The sequence below is a fragment of the Tenrec ecaudatus genome, chromosome 6 (assembly GCF_050624435.1).
Source record: "Tenrec ecaudatus isolate mTenEca1 chromosome 6, mTenEca1.hap1, whole genome shotgun sequence".
Classification (NCBI taxonomy): Eukaryota; Metazoa; Chordata; class Mammalia; order Afrosoricida; family Tenrecidae; genus Tenrec; species Tenrec ecaudatus.
The window spans coordinates 72,412,845-72,431,612 of NC_134535.1; the positions used below are offsets into that span (position 1 = coordinate 72,412,845).

At 46.5% G+C, this 18,768-nt stretch overlaps 1 protein-coding gene across 1 annotated transcript in view; it reads left to right on the forward strand.

The window, feature by feature from the left end:
* Nucleotides 1-18,768, forward strand: part of LRIG3 (leucine rich repeats and immunoglobulin like domains 3) — a 60,840-nt gene that overhangs the window by 31,729 nt on the left and 10,343 nt on the right. The window contains exons 4-13 of the mRNA XM_075551359.1: nucleotides 5,108-5,239; nucleotides 5,890-6,033; nucleotides 7,472-7,615; nucleotides 7,908-8,051; nucleotides 8,590-8,733; nucleotides 9,686-9,766; nucleotides 10,750-10,821; nucleotides 13,145-13,216; nucleotides 13,930-14,093; nucleotides 17,178-17,498. Of these exons, the coding sequence (XP_075407474.1) occupies nucleotides 5,108-5,239; nucleotides 5,890-6,033; nucleotides 7,472-7,615; nucleotides 7,908-8,051; nucleotides 8,590-8,733; nucleotides 9,686-9,766; nucleotides 10,750-10,821; nucleotides 13,145-13,216; nucleotides 13,930-14,093; nucleotides 17,178-17,498 (1,418 nt within the window). The remainder of the gene's footprint in view (nucleotides 1-5,107; nucleotides 5,240-5,889; nucleotides 6,034-7,471; nucleotides 7,616-7,907; nucleotides 8,052-8,589; nucleotides 8,734-9,685; nucleotides 9,767-10,749; nucleotides 10,822-13,144; nucleotides 13,217-13,929; nucleotides 14,094-17,177; nucleotides 17,499-18,768) is intronic.

Sequence of the window (18,768 nt, forward strand, 5' to 3'; positions counted from 1 at the left end):
AAGCTGCTATCTGTACATTGAAAGTGCTTAGTCTTCCTCCAACGCTGCAGCCACTTTCTTCTTTACACCTAACTTCTCAGCTTATTTGCTTAACATACGGATTGAACTAGTGTTGTGAAATGATACAACCCTGATATGATGCACACCTTTCCTGATTCTACACCATGAATTACCTCCCTGTTCTATTCAGATGGTTACTTTTGGGTCTGTGTGCAAATTTCACGCGAGCTTTTCTACTCAATCATGTAGGGTCCTTTTGGGCTGCAATGGACTTGGTGCCCATGGGTTTGGTTTTACAATGATAATGCCATGGGTCTTCGAGTGTCCCATTTCATGTTTCGAGTCCTTTAATCTTCCTAGATTCATACTTTCTACTGTCCGCATTCTCTTAAATAATGAATTGTTCTTCGCTATTTCTTCTCGATTGAAATCATGCCACATCAGCAACTCAGAAGCCCTTGAAACTTTCTTTCACCTGCCGTTCAGGTCAACGCTACTGGGTGTGTGTGTGTGTGTGTGTGTGTGTGTGTGTGTGTGTGTGTGTGTGTGTGCTTTTCCTCGGTTGTATTGTTAGTACCTTCTGGCCTGAGGGCTTGCCTGCTGCTGCTAGCCAACAGTGTCCACTGGCCAGGTGTTTAGACTTGGGTAGCCTGGTCCAGCTTAGTTGTCTGATTCCTTCTGGAAGCTCTGTGGAAATCTGCCCCCTGTGCTGGACTCTGCTGGTCTTTGAAATACAGGTAGATTCCAGGGGCAGAGGAGCGCACAAGCCCACCCACAGTGCTACCGACTGAAGTGACTGGTGACTCGTAGGGCATGCAGCACCCTGCTCAGGGACACCAGATGGTGGCATTGTCCCTCGGGCTAGAAAGGGGACACTTGTATTTGTATCGTCACAGCCTTTCTACCTTGACATGCCATTTGTCCCTGTGAAATTATGTTCTGAAACGATCAGATTGTCTGATAAGGTTTCGAGCAAATGTGGTAATGAAGATTGTTAGTGGACTCCTGTGGGGCTCCTGTTGTCCACCAAGACTGTCGTGTAAAGTTGAAATTTCCTCTTGGGAGCTATGGTGTTGATGACTTTCTTAAGTGCTTTGACTTAACCTCTGTTTTCTGCCTCCCGCCACCCCCTCTATGTATAGTCTGACATAATGCTTAAACAACAGAACTCTCCACAAGGGTGGGATTGTTATCAGTGGGAGATTGTCTGGTGTGATAGCCACTAACCCGGTGTATTCCACAATCCCCTGACATATGACTGATGTGTTCATATCATGAAATTTTAAATAATATGTAGTTGTTATTGGCTTAAATACTCTATGTAGCTACTGGCAGCCATGTTGAACAGCACAGTTCAGGGACTTTAAGCATTTAAGACTACTGTTAATTCAAAAAATACATTCATCTAATCTAATTGGTAGTCTAATGTTATTACTCCCAGTGATTATTTCTCTGTACTAGTTTCCCTTGTGATTGTTTCATAATATTCAAAGTCCCGGAGCATGCCTGATGGTTTTAAGCACTATGACAATGCATGGAAAGAAGCCCTTTCCTAAAAGAAAAGGGGTCTCTCCTGGCATTTGTGTTATGACTTCCTTCCACGAGGAGAACTCGAAATAGAACGAAATAACAACCTCAAAAAGCCCTCGGTGCCCCGGAGTCAGCTCGGACCCACAGTGCCCCTGTGCTGCCCCCGCGTTAGGAACAGACATGTGAGTGGCTGATGTACCAGCTGAGGGGTCACATAAGATCTAATACGGTGAGAAGGAAGCAGGACTGCGAATAAAGACAATGTGGGGGAAAGCCAAAGCGTGGTCTCTTTCAGTACATAGAATTTAGATGACCACAGGTGTTTTTTATATGCAATTTTCTGGTGGTACAAGTAATGATGGCAGCAAATGTGCAAATGTGCTCAACACCATGGATGGATGGATAGATTGTGATAAGAGTTGCATGAGCCCCCAATAAAATGATTTACAAAGAAGAAGAAGAAAACCCAGCCATTGAAAACCGTGTGGAGAGCAGTCGTGCTCTGGCATTCAGGAGGTACCCATGAGTCAGAATCAATTCAGTGGCAACAAGTTTTATTTAATATAAAATTAAAGGGTCTGTGGATTTGCTAGGGAGAAAGATGAGGTTTCCACTCTGTGTTAGTACAAGTGGTTAATGCACTTGATTACTAAAGGTTGACAGTTCAAGCCCACCAGAGGGCCTGTAAAGAAAGAGGTGGGCATTTACTTCAGAAAAACCAGACATTCACTTCAGAGGACAGCACTGAATCTGCAGCTCAGGGAGAGGGACACGTCTGATCAGAGCACACAGGAGCAAATGAAGGAGGAGGAAGAGAGTGTGGAGCACATCCTGGCCCACCAAGCCCTGAGGACAAATTGGCTGCTCAGAGCAGCCAATGCACAGAGAGGACCATAGGACTGACCCCACTACAAGACATGATGTCCCTAACTGACCCATAGTGCTACAGGAGATAACACTGGAAACAGTGCAAGAATTGCACCTGATCTGACCCCACCATACCTAGGTGAAACACTAAGGGTGTGCAACAGAACAGCAAGGGGAACAGAGCAACGAAGTCCCCAGGGAGTACCAAAACTAGACTTTAGGGCCAGGGTGTGGCACCCCATCAGACTCAACTGGAAAACAATCCTAAATGTCAACAAACAGACCTTGAACTCTTTACAGGCTTTTTTTTGTCATTACTTTTTTGTTGTTGTTTTGTTTTCTTTTGTTTTGCTCTGCCTTGTTTTTTGTGCATATTATTATCTCTATAGGTCTATCTAGATAGGCGGGATAAACAAGCTGGTTGAGAAAACAGAAGGGTGGATGGTTCCAGGGGGAGAGGGAGGTGGGGGAAAGGAAGTGGGCGTTAACAAACCCAGGGAAAAGGGAACAACAAGTGATCCAAAATCAATGGAGAGGAGGTTTTGATCAAAAGCAATCTAACAGAGGAATTACTGAAACTCAAATGAAGGTTGAGCATGATATTGGAACAAGAGGAAAGTAAAAGGAAATAGAGGAAAGAAGTAGGAGGCAAAGGCATTTATAGAAGTCTAAATACAGCAAATACATATGTAAATATATGTATATATGACGATGAGGAAATAGATCTATGTGCATATATGTATAGTTTTACTATTAAGGTAGCAGATGGACATTGGGTCTCTACTCAAGTACTCCCTCAATGCAAGAACACTTTGTTCTACTGAACTGCCATTCCATGATGATCACCTTCCCAATACGGTCACCGAAGACAAAGTGGTGCATAAGCAAGGTGGTGAAGAAAGCTGATGGTGCCTGGCTATTAAAAGATATAGCATCTGGGGTCTTAAAGGTTTGAAGGTAAACAAGCGGCCATCTAGCTGAGAAGCAACAAAGATCACATGGGAGAAGCACATCAGCCTGTGTGATCATGAGGTGTCAATAGGATCAGGTGTCAGGCATCAAAAAAATCACATCATTGTGAATGATGGGGAGGCTGCAGTGGAGACCCAAAGCCCATCTGTGGGCAACTGGACCATCCTTTACAGAAGGGTCACAGGGGAGGAAATGAGCCAGTCAAGGTGCAGTATAGCATCAATGAAACAAAACTTTCCTCTAATTTTTAATGCTTCCTACCCACCCCCCTACCCCGCACACTATCATTATCCAAATTCTACCTTAAAAATCCGGCTAGACTAGAGGATATACACTGGTACAGTTAAGAACTGGAAACACAGGGAATCCAGGACAGATAAACCCCTCAGGACTAACATTGAAAGTAGTGACACCAGGAGGGGAAGGGGAAGGTGGGGAAGAAAGGGGGAACTGATCACAATGATCTACATATAATCCCCCTCCCTGGTGGATGGAAAATAGAGGGAGGGAAAAATGAGGGGCTGATACCAAGAGTTCAAGTAGAAAGAAAACGTTTTGAGAATGATGATGGTAACAAATGTACAAATATGCTTGACACAATGGATGGATGGATGGATGGATGGATTGTGATACGAGTTGTACGAGCCCCCAGTAAAATGATTTAAAAAGAAGAAGAAGAAAACCCAGCCATTGAAAACTGTGTGGAGAGCAGTCGTGCTCTGGCATGCAGGAGGTAGCCATGAGTCAGAATCAATTCAGTGGCAACAAGTTTTATTTAATATAAAATTAAAGGGTCTGTGGATTTGCTCGGGAGAAAGATGAGGTTTCCACTCTTGTTAGTCTGGGTAGACTAAAGAAACAAATCCATGGACACACATGTGTATAAGAAAGAGATTTATATACAAGAGCAATTGAACATTGAGAAAACATCCCAACCCAGTCCAGTCCAAGGCCATAAGTCTGATATTAGCCCATATTATGTCCAATACCAATCTAAAAAGTCCTCTTCAGACTCACAACACACATGCAATGAAGCCAAATGCAGGATGATCACAGGTCAGTGGGTAGAGCGTCTTTGGGTCCAGTGGTGTTGTAAGCATCTCAGTGCTGGCAGGGGTCTCTCCGTGGCTCCTCCAGCTTCAGCGGTCTTGCCAGCTGCAATGTCTCTCAGGGATTAGCAGAGAGAGAGAGAGAGAGAGAGAGACTGTCTTCTGCCTCTAAAGAAGGAAGTACCAGAATTCTCAGGAGAAGGCCATGCCCACACAGAAGTCTCATTAGCTATCTCCAGATGGACAGCCTAGACTCCCCTCCTACACTCTTCATCCTTCAATTGGCATTGATTAGGGGACTTCCACTCACTCCCATAAGGATGTACAGGCTCAGGAGCCCTGCAGGGGCAGTTCTATCCTGGCCTATTGGAATCAGAATCCACTCGATGGCATTGAGTGATGGTATTGCCATTGAACATGGAAATGCCCTTGCTCTTGAAGGGGCAAGGGGGGGGGGCGGGGAGATCAAATAAGTACACGTTCTTTTAAGAGGAATCCGTTTTCCATATTTCCAAGGAGTGAGTTCTCACTCGTCATTGCCCGTGGAGGTTTCTGAGGCTGTAACTCTTTACGGGAGTAGAAAGCCTTGTCTTTCTCCCGAGGAACAAGTTAGGAACAGAAAACTGTGTTTCTGCCGTCAGATGACTGCCTCATTGACTCTGTTATCTCTGCCGTCTTCTCAATTCTAGGGCCGGAAACAGAATTAGTGAAATAGAGCCTGAACATCTGAAACAATTCCAGTCCCTGGAAACTTTGGACCTGAGTGGCAACAATATTTCAGCGATTAAAATGGCATTTCCCTCTCTACCCCTGAAGCATCTGTAAGTGAATTTCTCTGTAACAAAAACCTGCTGCTCGGCATGAAGGTATCAGCTGTGACAGCGAGCTCGAACTTGGCAGGCGGTTTGAGGCTAGCTCCCTTCTGTTCACACAGGACTCGCTGGAGTCGGAGCTGACTTGATAGAACCGACCGGTAACAACAAGAGTGAAGATAGGGTGTTATCATGAAACGATAAACTTTGATATAATAAACCGCCTATGGTACTGCTGGGGGATCCAAAATGGGACATTTTTTATTGCCTTGTGATTTGCCTGCCATAAGCCCAAGCAAACACAAGCTTCATTTCGTTCCTGTGCTGGAGGATTACAAACATTTCATGCCCTTTCACTGCCAGGGAAAACGACATGGGCTAGCTAGGGCTTCTTTTCCTGAAACACAATTAAAACTAAGCTGCCGCTGTGTTTGAGAAATAATTGGATTTCATAAAAAGATAAATAACTGACAACGTTTTGCAATCTCCAGATATTTGAATAACTTTCATTATGACCAGGATTGATCCACAGATGCCAAACAGCAATACTGTAAGGTCCCATTGATACAGATGATGCGTGACGATGTGATAGAGAATCACACATGCACTTTAACTCCCCAAAGACACGAGAATGAAGCTTTGCTCCCACCTGCCCACAGGTATCTCAACAGCAACCGAGTCACCGCCATGGAACCTGGTTGTTTTGACAACTTAGCCCACACACTCCTGGTGTTGAAGCTGAACAGGAACCGGCTCTCAACCATCCCCGCCAAGATGTTTAAACTGCCCCACCTGCAGCACCTGTGAGTAAAACGCCTCTTGTACATCGCTCCCTCGCCTCTCACCAGCCCTCGGTGCCCAGCCCTGGAAACCAGAACGTGGCAAGAGGAATTTAGAGGCAAGGATGTGACTGCCTTTCCTTTGAGAGCTGCAGTTGCAGAATCTCCGAGTCGGAAAGAACATTCAAAGTCACCTGGTACAAACGCCTGCCTGACAAGACATGTTAGGCTGTTACTGGAAGAGGGCACAGTGTAATCACTGCTCAGCCTCCTTACAGAGGCTCCGTTGTGGCACTGACAGAATCACGAGCACGCTCAGCAGCTGTGCGTTGTGAGAATAGTACCGACAACTCCAGGAGGCTCTGAGAGCTTAAGTGGCTGTAAAGAACTGTCTCGTTAATAATGGTCGAATGATCTGTGAACAGGCTCCTGCAATAGTGGTTTTCAACCTTGGCTGCACATTGCAGACATTCAGGGAGTTTTAAAAGTCCCAGTGCCCAGGCCACACCCTCGACCACTTACTTTAGCACCTCGGAGGGTAGGATCCAGGCTTCGGTAATTTTTAAAACTCCCCAGATGATTCCAGTGTGTAACGAAGGTCGACACGTTAAGGTTTTTCCTTAAAGAAAAAGCACTAAACATAAAGAGAATCATGGGAGATAAAAGGCCAACTTTTGGAAGCAGATTGAGCAGGATAAGCTGGCAGCCCTGCTCCCTGAAGGGATTCTTGTTTTCATGTAGAATTCAATGAGCCCATTCTGGATCATTTAAAAACAAGTGTTTTTCAGTTTATTTCTATGGTGACTGGGCATTAGATTAGAGATGACGCAGCAATGGAGTGCCAATGTCGCAAAAATAAAGCTCATCGCTCAGAAGGAAAGCCACAATGTATAAGTTTAAGACGTTTTTTAATAAAGCTGTTTATAGATAGAAGCCATTCTGTGCAATTCAGTAGGAGCTCTGGTGGTGGTGTGGGTGACACAGTGAGCTGCCAACCACAAGGTCAGTGGTTTGAACCCACCGGCTGATCCAAAGGAGAAATAGGAGATGGTCTACTTTAGTAAAGAACTGAAGTCTTAGAAACCCCAAAGGGGCAGTTCTACTCTGTCCTGTGAGGTGACTGACTATGGGTCGTAATTGACTCCATGGTAGCGAGTTTGGTTTTGGTTTTAGATCTAGATCATTTCACTGGTGTCATTGTGGGATAAGCAGTAAGCTGCCCACCAGAAGTTCACTGGTTCAAACCCACCTGCCTCTCTGTGGGAGAATGATGAGACTGTGCACTTCTGTAAAGATTTGTAGTCTGAGAAACCCTATTTGAGGTCACAGTAAATTAGAATTGACTCCGTGGCAGGGGCTTTATTTGGGGGTTTGTTTGGCGTATGGGAGCAGTGGCACGTTGTCTTGCTGCCTTCAGAATTTGCCTTCATCACGTGTTGTTTAACCGTCACATCCAATGCAGTGAGCTGAACCGAAACAAGATAAAAAATGTCGACGGGCTCACGTTCCAGGGGCTTGGTGCTCTGAAGTCGTTGAAACTGCAAAGAAATGGAGTGACAAAGCTTATGGATGGCGCTTTTTGGGGCCTAAGCCACATGGAAATCCTGTAAGTGTGGGTTAGCCCACTCCCCTCCCACTTTGTCTAGAACGCTCAGTGCACAGTCAGTAACTCTTACCGTTTATAATCCTATTTCTAATGTAATATCGGAGTTTGTGCCAGGCAGTGGTGATTGAGGATTTATAAGCGCATGGCATTTCTTGGCCAATGTCCTTGTAGCATAAAAGCCCAAAGTCTAGAAACAATAGGCATGTGTAATAGGTTGTAATAATAAGTTCCCTTTTGAAGAGACGAGATAATAAACTTTTGATCCTGCTCTTGGTGTCTGTCCTCAACATAGGCAGCTGGACCATAACAACCTAACAGAAATTACCAAAGGCTGGCTTTATGGCTTGCTGACGCTGCAGGAACTTCATCTCAGCCAAAATGCCATCACCAGGATCAGCCCCGATGCCTGGGAGTTCTGCCAGAAACTCAGTGAGCTGTGAGTTGTCTTTTCTTCTGCTCGGGTCTGAGAGCTCCGCGATCATGCCAGAGCATGAGCCTCTTACCACTGAGCTGTGAAATTTTCACAACAGAGTTTCCAAGGTGACAGCTTTTTCTTTGTTAAAAAAAATTATTTTTTTCCACATGCAACTTAGCCACGTTTTCGTTGCAATAAGTTGAAGCCAACCGTGTGCCGTTCCGGTCCCGCAAGACCCTGGCCACAGCCAGTGATGGCTGCTTTCAAATAAGGAAAGGCTGTGTTTTGTTTCCAGGACTCGTATTCACGATAGCATGGACCAGGGCATTGTTGAGCAGGCAGAGTTTTAAAATAAGGATCAGTGCATTTCTTAGCTGAGGGGCTCGAGAACGTTCGTGGAGAAATGGAATGGAAGGGCGAGCATGGACGTTTCCCACCCACCTTTTGGAACCCCTTGGTGGGGCCTGGTTTTGCTTTTTTTTTTTTTTTTTCAGAAAGCAACCCATTGTGTGGGGTTGAAAAAAACCACGACTACAGTATGGTTTTGCTTTCTTTGCAGGGACCTGACTTTCAATCACTTATCGAGGTTGGACGATTCCAGCTTCCTTGGCCTGAGCTTACTAAACACCCTGCACATTGGGAACAACAAAGTCAGCTACATTGCTGATTGTGCCTTCCGGGGACTTTCCAGTTTAAAGACGCTGTAAGTTACACACTTTGCTCTCTGTACATGAATGTAATTGGCTCCTAAAAGGGGCTCACTGTTCGCCAAGCCCAGTGCCTTTGTGGAGAAGGCAACGCGCACAGCCTCAGAAGGCGCGTCTTAATTTTCCCCAGATCAGGTTGATTGAAATCGGTCCTTTTGCCCACGTGTGATTCTTAAAAGGATTAAACAGGACAGTGGTCAGGTTGTTGAGGTAATTACAGCGTACCCTCTCGGGCTCTGGGGGTATCCAGGAAGTTAGCAACTGCTGAAGTGGGGAACGGTTTTAGATTCCCTCATTTTTCTTTCTAGAATGCAGATTAAATATTTGCCCGAGGGAAGGGATAGACAAGGCCCCGCAAAGGATGAAGATGCCTGCTTACAATGCCGGTTCCGTCCAGGTCTCTGCCCTGAGAGAAAGAAGAGAGGGCGGAATGCATTGACGCTTTGTGAAATCTCTCCAACGCTGAGTCCGTATTGGGCACGGGCCTGTTGGATTGTGCACTGTCAGTCAGGAGCGCTGGCTCCACCTGCTGTTTGAAGCGTTACGTACTTGAAAGACACGCTGCATACTTTGGCAAGTGCCCTCGTGCGTGCTTGGAATCGTGGTTTTACGGTTTATTGTATTTTTCAGCCTGTTCAAGCTTTTCAGAATGTAGTCATCTTGATAGAGAAGTATTAGGGTCCAAGCCAGGTCAACCGTCCTGATTTGGGGCCAGAACTAAAACTGTTCTGGGAGAGCAGGGCAGCGCCTATTAGGAAGAAGGGGAAGAAAAGAAGCGCCCCATGGTTTTGCAAGGGGTGGAGACGATGGGGGCCATGACGAGGAATTTATGACACGGCATATACTGCCTCAACAGTGCTGCTACGATTCTGGTGGTCAGGTTCAGTACTCATGTCTATAGCGATATGTGGGACTGGTTTCAGCACCATTTCTTCTTTCCTCAACTAGAGATCTAAAGAACAATGAAGTTTCCTGGACCATCGAGGACATGAACGGAGCTTTCTCTGGCCTTGGCAAACTCAGGCAGCTGTGAGTAGGCTTTGTCGCAGAACTCGACTCTTTTTTTTACCTTAAAAAAAAAAAGTGCATGGGCTAAAGTCACTTGTCCCAATTGGCATTTCCCATGGTTTGGAGGTAGAGCACCGGAATGCTACCCATTGGCATTTCCCAAAATGTGAGCTGCGACACCCGAAGCAGATCAATGGCCTTTTCTTCTGCGGGTAAAAGCTGTTTATTCAGCACTTCCATTTGTGTAGCGTATTTTAACACCTAGACCCTACGTTTAAAGTTATTTTGAGTGCGTAGAGTTTGGAGTGTTATCATTGTATGAAAATGCACTCACCAAACGCCAGCATTTTGCTGCCCTCCACCTCAGTTTCTCCTCAGAGGGATTGCTGGACAGGAAGATACAGTGTCTACCAGTAATCCTGCCCAGGTTCCAAGTAACTCACAATCAGACATCCCCGCACCTAGTCACAAGGTGGCCTGAGAGGGAGCCAAATGTATTGAGGTGTGTTTAAAACCACCTGCCGCTTCAAGGGAGAAAGATGAGGCTTTCTGCTCGTGGAACGAGTTACAGTCTTGGAAAAACCCACAGGGCCATTTCCACTGTGTCCCCTTGGTTTGGCAGGAGTGCACACTGACTCGGTGACTCGATGGCAGTGAGTTGTGTGTGTGGTTTGGGGAAGGGAGCACAAAGAGGAAATGTTCTGCTAATAACAGCTGTATGAATGGTAATTCTGAGACCACTTATTTGTAAAAAAGTCCCTACCTCTCCCCAAAAGGACTCTGTCCAATTACTACTGTCATTGAATCGTCAGGGGCTGCCTGCTTTAAACACCATGGTGAATGAGCCCCATTACTCAAAGAGCTGGCCTGCCCACAGTTTCAAAGGCTGTGTAGTTTAATTGAGGAAAATAGAATTGTTTGCCAGTGATTTATAAAGTGGTTATTTTCATGAAAGCCACCCCCCAAATGGTTTTTAGTGTTATAACATGATTTTTTTTCCCCAGAATACTCCAGGGAAACCGGATTAGGTCTATCACCAGGAAAGCCTTCACTGGTCTGGATGCATTGGAACACCTGTAAGTAGCGAGTGTTTAGTTGCCTTAAAAATAGTTTCAGATAGCTATCTGTGCCTCATGAAAGATAAGACAAAGTGGGACGTAATGTTGACGGCGACCTTTCACTCCTAGAGTACACGTACAGATCTCCCTGTCCATCCACCCACCTGCCCATCTGTCTGTCTGTCTACAGAGTGCATAGACCGTTGTATAAGTATGCTGCCCTTTGCATTTATGGACATTGTTACAGATCCCTTCTTGGGCTTAGTTTAGCTGTTTTCCCTGCAGTAATGATGTATTTAATGAAAAACACAAAAGTACCCCAAAAACAATAGTACTCAAAAAGCCCTAACATTTATTTTGTACCCTCATTGTAACAAGCATCTGCCACTTAGAGAAAAGAAAAAACATCACACTCACTTGATCGAGTCAATCCTGACTGACCTAACCACAAATTGAACAGGGCAGAACTGTTCTTTGGGGTTTCTGAGACTTTAAATTGTATGGACAAAAGCAGCCTCATCTTTCTCTTGAGAAGCGGCTGGTCGGTTCAAACCTTGGATCTTGCAGTTAGTTAGTAGCTCGGTGCCTAGCCCACAGTATCACCAGGTTCCCTGGTGCGTATGTGTGTTTCCTTTACCTTTTGTTTTTCTATAAACTCTTGAAGCCCCTGTGTATGTGTGTGTGTGCACGTGTGTCTACCTACTCATTTAAGCCTCACAAGAAACCGATTTAATAACTATTATGTCCCTTATTTTCAACTGAAAAATGAGAGATTCTGAAGGTTCATTGGTTCTGTTGGACAAAAGACAGCCGGTAGAAGCAGGACCCCGGCCTTCAGGGCCTGCCTACTTTATTGGTGTCCTGCATCACCGTCTCTCCTAAGAGCAGATCACTGTCCTCGGCCACAGTAAACCATGCACACATTCTTGAATGGCATTTAGGGACTCGCTAACTTTCAGCCAGTAGGGGATCAAAGCTAGTGAGCCTTGGGAAGGAGTCCCAGGCTACTTGAGCACCATGTAGTGGTGTCTCTTTGAAGGAATTGGCTGCTCAGAATCCTGGGTATGCCCTACAACTAGGCAGTAAAAACGCCAAAATAATGGAGTCTCTGTCTGCTCTGAGTATTAAGATAGCTTTATAGTCACATTTTAAAATCACCTCGATTCATCTGATCGTATCCTTAATCTAGTGTGTTAATTTGAAGTCCAACAGAGGTAGCCATTGGAAACACACATTGGATCAGCCATCAGGTGGGCTGTGAATTGCGAGCGGAGACTTGGCTGTTATCTCTAAGCCCCACTTTGCTGTCTCCTGCTGACTACCCATTAGATTGAGACAGACTGTCAATAGACTCAAGCTGCAAAACAGGACTGGAGAAGATGCCCTCGTATTGCTCTACTTCTCCAAATGAATTATTCTCCAGGGAAAGCCAGCCAAAAGGGTTTGCCATCTGGCCCCGTCCATTTCCGGGAGAAAGGAAACAGTGAGTAGGTCGGTGGAATATTGAACCTCAGCTTCAATGCTCTGACGTTCCAGGAACTGGCCCAGCCTGCCCCCTCCCCGTGTCCGGGTAATTTTAGTCCCTTCTGTTCTTGCCATTTGTTTCGATCAGGATCCCGTTTGGCCATTCTGAGCAGTCCTCCGAGGAGTGGTCAAAGTGGAGGGCACTTTATCTCAAGTGCTGATGGAAAAGCCCAGGAGGGTCTCTGGTTTTAGAAATGGACCATCTCAAGTGGGGTTTTGTTGGCTGTTTTTCACAAGGACACCTTTTCTGAATGTCTTACTGCACTGAGAGCAATGAGGAGTGGGGGCCGAACCCAGCTAGGAAGAGCATCGAATTGGGGATGAAGAATAATGGGGTTCCCACACCATGTGCCCCTCCGGGCTCAGCAAGGTCATTTGCATCTACCACCTTCCTTTCGGTGTCTGGGAGGAATCATATTGTCAATTACTCAATAATCCATGTGATTAAAAAGTATTCTGTAAAGAATTTTGAGGAATTTCATTTGTGTATTTAAAAGTTCCCAATGTGTACCAATTTGAATGATGGAAAATAGGATAGAGGAGCCTAGCAGAGGAGCTTTGACACCCCCCCACCCCCTACCCCCCGTGAGCCCAATAACTTGCTCGTACTCACTCTCTCTCACCAAAAGAGAGCCTGCCCCAAATGCTCTTCAGGCCAACCTTTGCAATGGGACCCTCGACGGTTGCGAAGGCCGGGCCTTCAGTGCATGGATGCCTGGTTTGGTAAATGGGCTGTGTCAGGTGGACCTGAACTCTGCTTCAAGGCACGCCGTGGCCACATCTCCTGACGTACGTATTGGATTTGGTGGTTTTGCAGGGACCTGAGCGACAACGCGATCATGTCGTTACAAGGGAACGCCTTTTCGCAGATGACGAAACTCCAGCAATTGTAAGCTTTCCTGTTCCTGCTCGGGTGCTACATTAGAGCTGAGGAGCCGCGCGGTCACAGGGGGGCCTTCCCATGTTAGCACTTCATGTTTCTACCGGGAAACAAACGGGGCGCACTGTTTGTCCTCCCTCACTTCCATGCACGCAGTGTATGTCACTGCCTTGGTACAAATGGCCCACGTGCTTCACTGCGAACCAGAAGACTGGAGGTTCGGCTGCACCCAGGGGAGCTTGGGAAGGAAAAGCAAATGTCAGCCTTTGAACGGTTCTGGCGACACTGGGGTGCCGTGAGTTTCCATGGATCCGAGAGTGTTTTTGCCAAGTAGAATAATGCCATCGTTGGCATTGTTCTTGCATTCTGAGGTGGACTGCCCTGCTGTTGAGTAGCCTGCCACTCTTAACGAGCCCGCGTGTCAGCATGGAGCTGTCCCGTAAGGTTTCCTGGGCTGTAATCTTTCCGCAATGGACTCCCCTGTCTTTTGTCTTAGAGAAATGGCTGCCGTGCCAAACTCTCCACCTTTGGGGTCGCGGTGGAACCCTTGACCATTGCAGCCTGGGCCCCCTCATAAGAGGAACTCTAGAATATTAATTACGTGGGATGTGTGTGTGTTTGGTTTCTAAACCCAGGGCTTTGTTAATGTGTTCTTGCGTTTAGTTTACTTATAGAAATCTGCAATTCATACACAACCAATTGAATGTAATTACTCTCCTCAGGCATTTAAATACATCCAGTCTTTTGTGTGATTGCCAACTAAAATGGCTCCCACAGTGGGTGGCGGAAAACAACTTTCAGAGCTTTGTAAATGCCAGTTGTGCCCATCCTCAGTTGCTGAAAGGAAGAAGTATTTTTGCTGTTAGCCCAGATGGCTTTGTGTGTGGTGAGTATAACATTGCCCCATTGTTTACTCATCCTCCCCCACCCCCACTCTCCAAAGTATGGTCATAAACAGCCGGCATTCTCTTCATGAACCTTTTATTTCTGCTGAGGTAAATCAGCATGGGTCCACAATTTACGGATTATTTCAGTTGTACAGATCGGAACGTGTTCCAATATTCCTTCACCTGCGCTCCCTCATCGGGTGCTTTGTTAGGTGCCACTGCGTGGCCCTGACTCACCCAGACCCTGCTCACAACAGAGGGAAACACTGCCCGATCCTGTGCCATCCTCACAGTGGGTTCCTAAGTTCGAGCCCTTTATTCTGTCCACGATGTCAGACCTTCTTGTTAAAGGCCTTCCTCTTTGTCCACTGCCCAGGTGGCTTGGTGAAGAGAAAATGAAATTAGATATTTGGAGCATCTAAGGACAGTCCTCCCATCCTTTATCCAAACAAGACCCAAACCCCAGAAGCCCCATTGCCTTGAGTCGAATCCAACTCATGCCAACCTTATAGGACTGTCCCAGAGGGTCTTCAAAGCACTCTGTCTGCCACATGGCCTCTCTGCTGACTTCCGTCTCCTGCCTCTCAGTCTCTGCATCTGCCCAATGGAATCTATCCCTTCCCCTAACCCACTCGGGGGGGTTGGGAGACTCACATGTGGGCTGCAGGCAACCCTGGGCAGATGCTATTCTTGGGAGCGGAAAGGGGAAATTATTAGCTAGTATTTATGGGCTGGTAGAAATGTAACTATCAGTGACTAACACATTCCAAGTAACAGAGGTTCAGGATTAATTATAAATAACATTCAGGTACATTGTTTAACATCTGTGAATCTCAGCATTGGAGATCGGTGTACCCAAAGTTTATATAATTAGTAGGGAATCTGGATTGTGAAACAAATGTTCATCTTCCAAGTGCAGCTTCAGACCCCTCTACTCCGCTCCGCTCCCTAATCCACTGCCGTTTGCTGTGACCTGCCATGAAGGCCTTTGTAATATAAATGTGTATCTAAAACAGGAAATCAAAGTTACTTAAATTTAAACATGTTTAAGATAACACACGGTCTTTGTCTTCCATTGGCCTTAATTTTTTTTTTTTTAGCTAGAACTGCTTTGCCTGGGATTGTTTTGCTTGGTCCTGTTCAAAAGAAAAATACATTTTGCTAAGTTTCAGCGTTCAGTGGAGCCAGTAGTTTCTGGAAATGAACCTTCTGATGTAGCTTTTGGACTCAGAATGCGTTGTTGGCGTTCATCTTGATGGGCCTGCGCAATTTCTCCTCTGGTTTCCCTTGTTTCACAATCCTGTAGTCGCAGTATAGGGATTCTCTGTTACTCGGAGATGGACATGCAGCAGCCAGAGAGTTGTGACTCTCTCGCTGCTGAATCAGAACATTGATTCACCAGATGAGAATTTGGGAATAATTCCATGTGGGAAGGACTCTCTTGATTAGAACATTCAAGCTGGCGTTGAAAATTAGCAGCCTTCCACCTATCAGAGCATCTTCCCGTCCAACAACCCTGCCCCCCCCCAGACTCTCACCATGAGTTTCCGCACACACAGAAGCTACTTTGGTGGGTCTAGATGGATGTTTCTTTCTGGGTTTAGACCACCTCTAACAAACTCCAGTTCAAAGGGTATTTTTTTGCTGTTGAAAAATAACAGCACCAGAAATAACTGCTTGGACTGAAATTGATGCCCAAGTCTAATTATAATGGTGCTCGGAAGGTGTAGCGAAGCCGTCTGATGGATCGGCGACAAACGCCAGCCTGAGCCCCTGGCTTGTAGCCTTAGAGAGGCCTTTCCTTCTGCTACAGGTTTTTCTGTTGCTTTGTTTCACCTGCTCAAAGGACTGTTCTCTAATATAGGTTCTCTTGTGGGTCACAGTTTTGACCTTCCTTCCCCGTGAGGGAGTTCTTGGTGCAAACAGTGAATGCTTGAAACTGCCAGCCGAAAAGTTGATGGTCCAGGTTTCCTGTGAGGTGCCTCGGAAGAAAGGCTTGGCGAGCTACTTCTAAAAAGCCAACCACTGAAAACCTTACAGAGCAGTTTTGCTCAGATACAACATGGGATGAGACCCCTTGAGTCAGAATTAATGTGACAGCAACCATTTGGGCTTATTTGTAGAGATCATGGTAGAAATTGCAGAGCCCGAAGGTAACATTCAACGATGACCCAGCAGCCTAGAATCCTCCAGGAATTTCTTCCTGTGTTTATAAAGGCACACTTGCCGCCTTCAAGGTGATTCCTGCTCACAGCCGCCCTATAGGGGAAGGCAGAAGGGGCCTTTGGGTTTCGAAGCCTGTTGACGGACGAGAAAGCCTCCTCTTTCTCCCACTATAAAAGTCAAGGGGTCTGGACTAAACCCTCGGCTTCCTATCATTCCGAGGAGCAGTTCTCCACTCAGGCACGAGTAATTGTAGGTCACGGTCTCTGCTTAAAAGACTTGGATCGCCCCTTCAGGACCAGTGGTGAGAGTGGCGATACGGGAGGATGAAGGGAGGGTGGGGTAGAGAGGGGGAGCCGATTACAGGGATCAACATATGACCTCCTCCCTGGGAGATGTCCAACAGAAAAGTGGGTGAAGGGAGAGGTTGGACAGTGTAAGATATGACAAAATAATAATTTATAAATTATCAAGGGTTCATGAGGGAGGGGGCAGCGGGGAGGGAGGGGGAAAACGAGGAGCTCATGCCAGGGGCTTACGTGGACAGCAAATGTTTTTAGAATGATGAGGGTAACGAATGTACAAATGTGCTTTACACAATTGATGTATGTATGGATTGTGATAAGAGCTGTATGAGCTCCCAATAAAGTACTTTAAAAAAGAAAGAAAGAAAGAAAAGGTCAGTAAGAAAAAGAAAAAAAGACGCAAATGCAAACTCTCAAAAATGGAAGAAAAAAAAAGATTTGGATCACCTGCCCAGCACCTTCTGTGGCGTCTTGCCAGGACTGGCACCGCTAGCCCACCTGTACAGTCCACAGAGGGTAACACCAGCCACCGCCTGTTTACAGTCCCCACGTTTGAGCAGTCTGTGGACTTAAGACCCTAACGCTGTCTTGTTTCCTCCTCTCCATTCCAAACAGATGATTTTCCAAAGCCCCAGATCACGGTTCAGCCAGAAACACAGTCGGCGATAAAAGGTTCCAATTTGAGTTTTATCTGCTCGGCGGCCAGCAGCAGCGACTCCCCAATGACTTTCGCTTGGAAGAAAGACAATGAGCTGCTGCGCGACGCCGAAATGGAGAACTACGCCCACCTCCGGGCCCAAGGCGGCGAGGTGATGGAGTACACCACCGTCCTTCGGCTACGCAATGTGGAGTTCACCAGTGAAGGGAAATACCAGTGTGTCATCTCCAATCACTTCGGTTCATCCTACTCTGTTAAGGCCAAGCTGACTGTCAACAGTACGTCTCCGGCTTCTCGTTTTGCATTGCAAGATGGGTTTTTAGAGCGAGAGCGCTTGGTGCCCTTGCCTAACCCCTCTCCTCTCAGCTAATGTCACCCTAGTGCCAGGCTTGTCCTCTCTGCACCTCCCATTGTGCACAGTTGAGACGCTTGGCTGTTAGTGTCTTAAGTAAGCTTATATTAAGCGCAAAGCAAGGTGTTCAGCACAGGGATGAACTGGCCACTGCGCTTCGGGAGTGTGGACGTACAAGTCTGAAGCAGGAGGTGGCAAAGTATCCTTTGCAAGCCCACTACTTCTAGTCCAGAGGCTGGGGTGTGAACCCTGGCGTTCTCGTGTCTAGCTGTGTGAACCCAATAAGGAGCTTACCTTCTCTGGGCCTCTGGTTTGATATCTTTCCATTGAGATCATACTTACCTTTGTTGGGGCATCCTGAGCCCTAAGTAAAATGATCTGTCTAAAGCAACAGTGCTCGACCTGTGAGTCACGGTCCCCGTGGGGGTCGAACGACCCTGTCACAGGGGTTGGCCAATTCATAATAGTAGCAAAGTTACAGGTATGAAATAGCATGAAAATAATTTTACAATTGGGGGGTCATCACAACATGAGGAACTGTATGAAAGGGTCGCGGCATTAGGAAGGTTGGGAACCACTGGTTTAAAGGGTTTTGAAGAGTGCTTAGAATGTAGTAAATGCTCACGAAGTGCAGTGAGCTTCCCCAAACCATAGAGTCAATTCCTACTCGCTCGGGCTCTAGACAGGGTTTCCAAGACTTCACCTCTGTGGGAGCAGACAGCCTCATCTCTCTCCCCCCGAACGACTGGTGGGTTTGAATCACCGATCTTATGGGTAGTGCTCCCCCCAGTGCCACCAGGCCGTCTTCATTAAAGGCCATCTAGTATTGATGAAGGAGGCATGGTGGTGCATTGGGTTAAGCACAGGGCTGGCACATGCAGGATTGGTGGTTCAAACCTACCAGCTACTTCAAGGGAGAAAGATGAGGTTGGCGGCCTCCCTAAAGATGTACGGTACCCGAATCCATAAGGAGCACTTCTGTCCTGTCACACAGGGTTTCTAGGAGTCAGAATCCACTCAGGGGTCCCGTGGCGATGGGTGTGGTTTTTTGGTTTAGTGTTAATAAAATGAGTCCTCCTGGCACAATGGGAAAAGTGCTCACCTGCCGACCAGAAGGCTTGTATTTGAAGCTTCCAGCTGCCGTGCAGGAGATAAGACCTAGCAGTGTGTTCCCCTTGAGACGACAGCCTGGGAAA